Source organism: Octopus bimaculoides, chromosome 22 (assembly GCF_001194135.2).
Source record: "Octopus bimaculoides isolate UCB-OBI-ISO-001 chromosome 22, ASM119413v2, whole genome shotgun sequence".
NCBI lineage: Eukaryota > Metazoa > Mollusca > Cephalopoda > Octopoda > Octopodidae > Octopus > Octopus bimaculoides.
The window spans coordinates 27,636,880-27,641,170 of NC_069002.1; the positions used below are offsets into that span (position 1 = coordinate 27,636,880).

At 39.7% G+C, this 4,291-nt stretch overlaps 1 protein-coding gene across 1 annotated transcript in view; it reads right to left on the reverse strand.

The window, feature by feature from the left end:
* LOC106881733 (E3 ubiquitin-protein ligase UBR4-like) overlaps window positions 1-4,291 on the reverse strand; it is a 218,633-nt gene that overhangs the window by 40,842 nt on the left and 173,500 nt on the right. Inside the window, exons 90-93 of the mRNA XM_052975666.1 lie at window positions 3,618-3,839; window positions 2,681-2,765; window positions 1,881-2,005; window positions 1,543-1,725 (exon numbers count right to left, since the gene is read on the reverse strand). Of these exons, the coding sequence (XP_052831626.1) occupies window positions 1,543-1,725; window positions 1,881-2,005; window positions 2,681-2,765; window positions 3,618-3,839 (615 nt within the window). The remainder of the gene's footprint in view (window positions 1-1,542; window positions 1,726-1,880; window positions 2,006-2,680; window positions 2,766-3,617; window positions 3,840-4,291) is intronic.

Consider the following 4,291-nt stretch of genomic DNA (forward strand, 5'->3'; position numbering starts at 1 on the left):
GCTGCAAAGTTCCTGGCTTTGGGTAAAAGAAAATACAGGAGGATCAGTTAATCATGATTTTATTTAACATATTCCTCTCTCAGATTCACACACTTATTGCAGTGGCCCTTCAGTTTTCCTAAGCCCTGTAAAAGAACTCAGAAGGTTGGGCCTCCAACCAGGCCTTTCACAATACCTTCAAAGCCAGGAACTTTTCAGCAACCTCTCGTACTATATATGTATCTGTATGCGTGTGTATATTATACATATGTTAGTGTGTCATCATCATCATTTAACATCCCTTGTCCATGCTGGCATGGGTTGGACAGTTTGACTGGACTGGTAAGCTGGAAAGATACCACAGACTCCAGTCTGATTTGGTATGGCTTTCTACAGCTGGATACCCTTCTTAATGCCAACCACTCTGAGAGTGTAATAGGTGCTCTTACATGCCATCGGCATGGGTGTCATTTGTGTGACACCAGGGTGCATTTACACTGGTATCTACCACGACTGCGATTTTGCTCAGCTTGATGGGTCTTCTCAAGCATAACATAATGCCAAAGGTCTTGGTTATAGCCTCTGTGAGGCCTAACACTTGAAAGGAACTCAGCCGCTTTGCCTCCATGAGGTCCAACATTCAAAAGAACATTCAAGTCAGATAAAACTTGGTGCAGCTCCCCAGCTTACCAATTTCCAGTTAAACCATCAAACCCACGCCATCATGGAAAACAGACATTAAATGATGATGATGATGATGATAATTATCATCATCATCATTTAACATCCTTTTTTTCCATGCTGGCATGGTTTGGATGATTTGACAAGAAACAGATGAGTCAGAGGGCTTTGCCAGGTTCTCTCTTCTTTGGAATGGTTTCTACCCAATAAAGGAGTTCCTGGTGATCAAGGTTGACCATATTTCTGTACATGTGCAGGCCTGGTTAAAATACTTTTTAAAAGATTGGCAGCTGTCCATACATTAAAGTACTACCTCTCCATACCAATGATATTTATCCAGTTTTGTGGTAGGTGTAGGTTTCAAAGCACAAGGAGCCAGAGCAGATACTGCAATGCTTCCTTCCTGACACCTCTAATAGTCTGGCATTCTTACTGTTCCACCAAAACACTGCCCTGGAATGATGCATGTTTTAGTAAACCCTGAAAGAATGAATGGCAAAGTCAACCTCAGTGAAATTTGAACTCAGAATGCAGTGTCAGGAGAAATACCACAAGGCATTCTACTCCATGCTTTAATGACTGCCAATAAACTACCTTTAACATTTTACCTGTCCAAAGCATTTTCAGAAGTTTGTCCTAAACACCCAAGCTTGTCTTCAGACTTCTCGTTAGCCCTTGTTTCATACATTCTGAATATCAAGGCTTTCCTCTAATAAGTCCAAAGTTACTCTGGTAGTGGAAAAAAATTAGTAATGTGTATCATATGCATGGAAGCATGGATGCCAGGGAATTATGTCCCGTGTATCCGAGATACACAGGACAGTCAAAAAGGTTTCATTATATAAGCTTTCTAAATAAATAAACTTGTTAAATTAATTAAGCCTTCAATAATTTGTATAAAGTCGCCCAATATAAAATATAACAATAACCTTTGTCATTTCTTTTGGGAAGATAACGTCTCCAATTCTGGAAGCAAAACTTTGGATCACCAGCTAACCACGACTTGGCATTCATATGGATGCCACTCGGCATCAACCGGATATCTGAAGAATTGGTGTCTTTTTCCTGTAATAGTGGAAGCAAAACAAAAATGACAAATAGCAATGTATTTTAATAATACATATTGATTATATACTTGTACATAAGGAACGGTGTACAACATACAGAAATTTCAAGAAATGAAGCGAAGGAGAGAAACGGTTTCTAGTAAACTAAATTACCTTCCCACGTTTTGATTGACCATCGGATTTTACAAGGTGTTGAATAATTTTCAAACAAGGCAATGTAATGCTTTCCATCACCAGAGGACTCTTTAGTTGCATCCCCATGAGAAAGAGACGCATCACTGAAAAGTAAAGGAAAAACATCTCAGTCACGCAGGCAGACACTGGCGAGAATATAAAAACAAGTAAATTGGTTAAGATTCGGATGATTTAATTCCAGCAATTTAAGAAAAGAAATCAAGAGTAAGGAGGAGGAAATAATAATGAAAATCCATCATTGATTGATTGAAACTACAATCTTTGCTGTTGAGGCTTAGAAGAAGAAAAAAACAAAAACAAGAACACTATTCATGCTACATGGAGAGTCAAGTAAAGACCCCACTTTGGTCATGAATGGCCATGGGATTGCACCTAGAGGGTTCCCCTCCAAGGCACAAGTCCAGGCAAGGTTGTTTGTGGAAGACAAGCAGTTGCCCATGCAAACTAGCCTCTCCTCTCCACGCCACCGATGTTATGCAAGGGAAAGGCAAAGGGGCTGGTACAGCTTGGCACCAGTGACGTTGCAACTCATTCTTACAGCTGAGTGAACTGGAGCAACGTGAAATAAAGTGACTTGCTCAAGAACACAACATACTGCTCAGTCCGAGAACCGAACTCACTACCTCATGATTGTGAGCCCAATGCTCTAACCACTGAGCCACACACGTTCACATGGTGCTGCTGACAGTGAAAAGGAGAATGGAATCTCTGCAAGGAACTCAGAAATGAAAAGAAAAGGAAAAAAGAAGGGAACTTACCACAGCGTACTCTTTGCTCCCAACAAGAATCTTCTTGTTGAACCGAACTTGCTAGTAACAGGATTTCATGGCGCACCGAAGAGCCCTAAAAACAAAATTGTCAAACATTAAAACAGAAGAATATTCATCGACCTTCTGAGCAATTCTAATTATTACCTGACAACCAGAACTTACATGGAATAAATGATTTGATTATAATTGCACAGGGTAAATATTATTAAGAATAAATGGAAGTAATGTCAACAGGTTGAAACCTAATTCATAAGGAATGTTTCTAATTAGATAAAAAATACAATGAGGCATATTTCATATAAAAATGAAAAAAAAATTTGAGAATTTTGTTAAATATTTAAAAAGTTTATTTGAGACAATTATTTAAAAATTATGTGCACAGGCATGGCTGTGTGGGTCAGAAGCTTGCTTCACAATCATCCAGTTTTGGGTTCAGTCCCACTGTGTGGCACCAAAGGCAAGTGCCTTCCACAATAGCCAACTAAAGCCTTTTGAGAGGATATGGTAGAAGGAAACTGAAAGAAGCCCGTCATACAAACAAATGATTTTGTTTGTATATGTGTGTGAGTTTGTGTGGACATGTGTGAATGTATGCTCTTGTCTTGACGTTGCATGGTAGTTGTAAACGAGTATCACTGTCATGTAAGCGGCGTCATTCCTTTCCAATATTCTGTGAAAATGTGGGAACCATGGAGATGTATTAACTTGCTTGGAAACAGGTGAGGGCCATAGAATATCTGCCTCAATAAACTGTCCAACCCATGCAAGCAAGAAGCGGATGTGAAAGCAATGACAAAGTTTCTTTTAATGAGAATATATCTTTTATCACTGAAGAATCAAAAGTTCTGAGAGTAAAAGGCAACAGGGAAAAATTTTATTTCAATTTGTTTTCACTATAAATAAATAAATAAACTTAAATACGTACCAAATCAGGGTTTGAAAGGTATGCATTCATAGCTGAAGCAATTCTGGTCATAAGTAAGTTGTTCATTTCTTCTGTAGCTCGGCGGTTATCTCGTGTAAGAAGACACAAGAGGGATCGAACCTCATTGCGTACACTTAGAGTACCTCGGCGTAGATTGTAATCAATCAGTTCTTTAATCATTCCCTGAGGAGGTAATATTACACAATTACAAAAGGTGCAAGGCTAACATATTAATGATAGAACTATAAAACAAAAACTATATTTTTAATAATGCAAATGGTGAATATAACAAATCAGATTGTTGTTGTTGTTGGCACTCCGTCGCTTACGACGTCGAGGGTTCCAGTTGATCCGATCAACGGAACAGCCTGCTCGTGAAATTAACGTGCAAGTAACTGAGCACTCCACAGACACGTGTACCCTTAACGTAGTTCTCGGGGATATTCAGCGTGACACAGAATGTGACAAGGCTGACCCTTTGAATTACAGGCACAACAGAAACAGGAAGGAAGAGTGAGAGAAAGTTGTGGTGGAAGAGTACAGCAGGGTTCGCCACCATTCCCCTGCCAGAGCCTCGTGGAGCTTTAGGTGTTTTTCGCTCAATAAACACTCACAACGCCCGGTCTGGTAATCGAAACCGCGAGTCTGGTGCCCTAACCACTGGGCCATTGTGC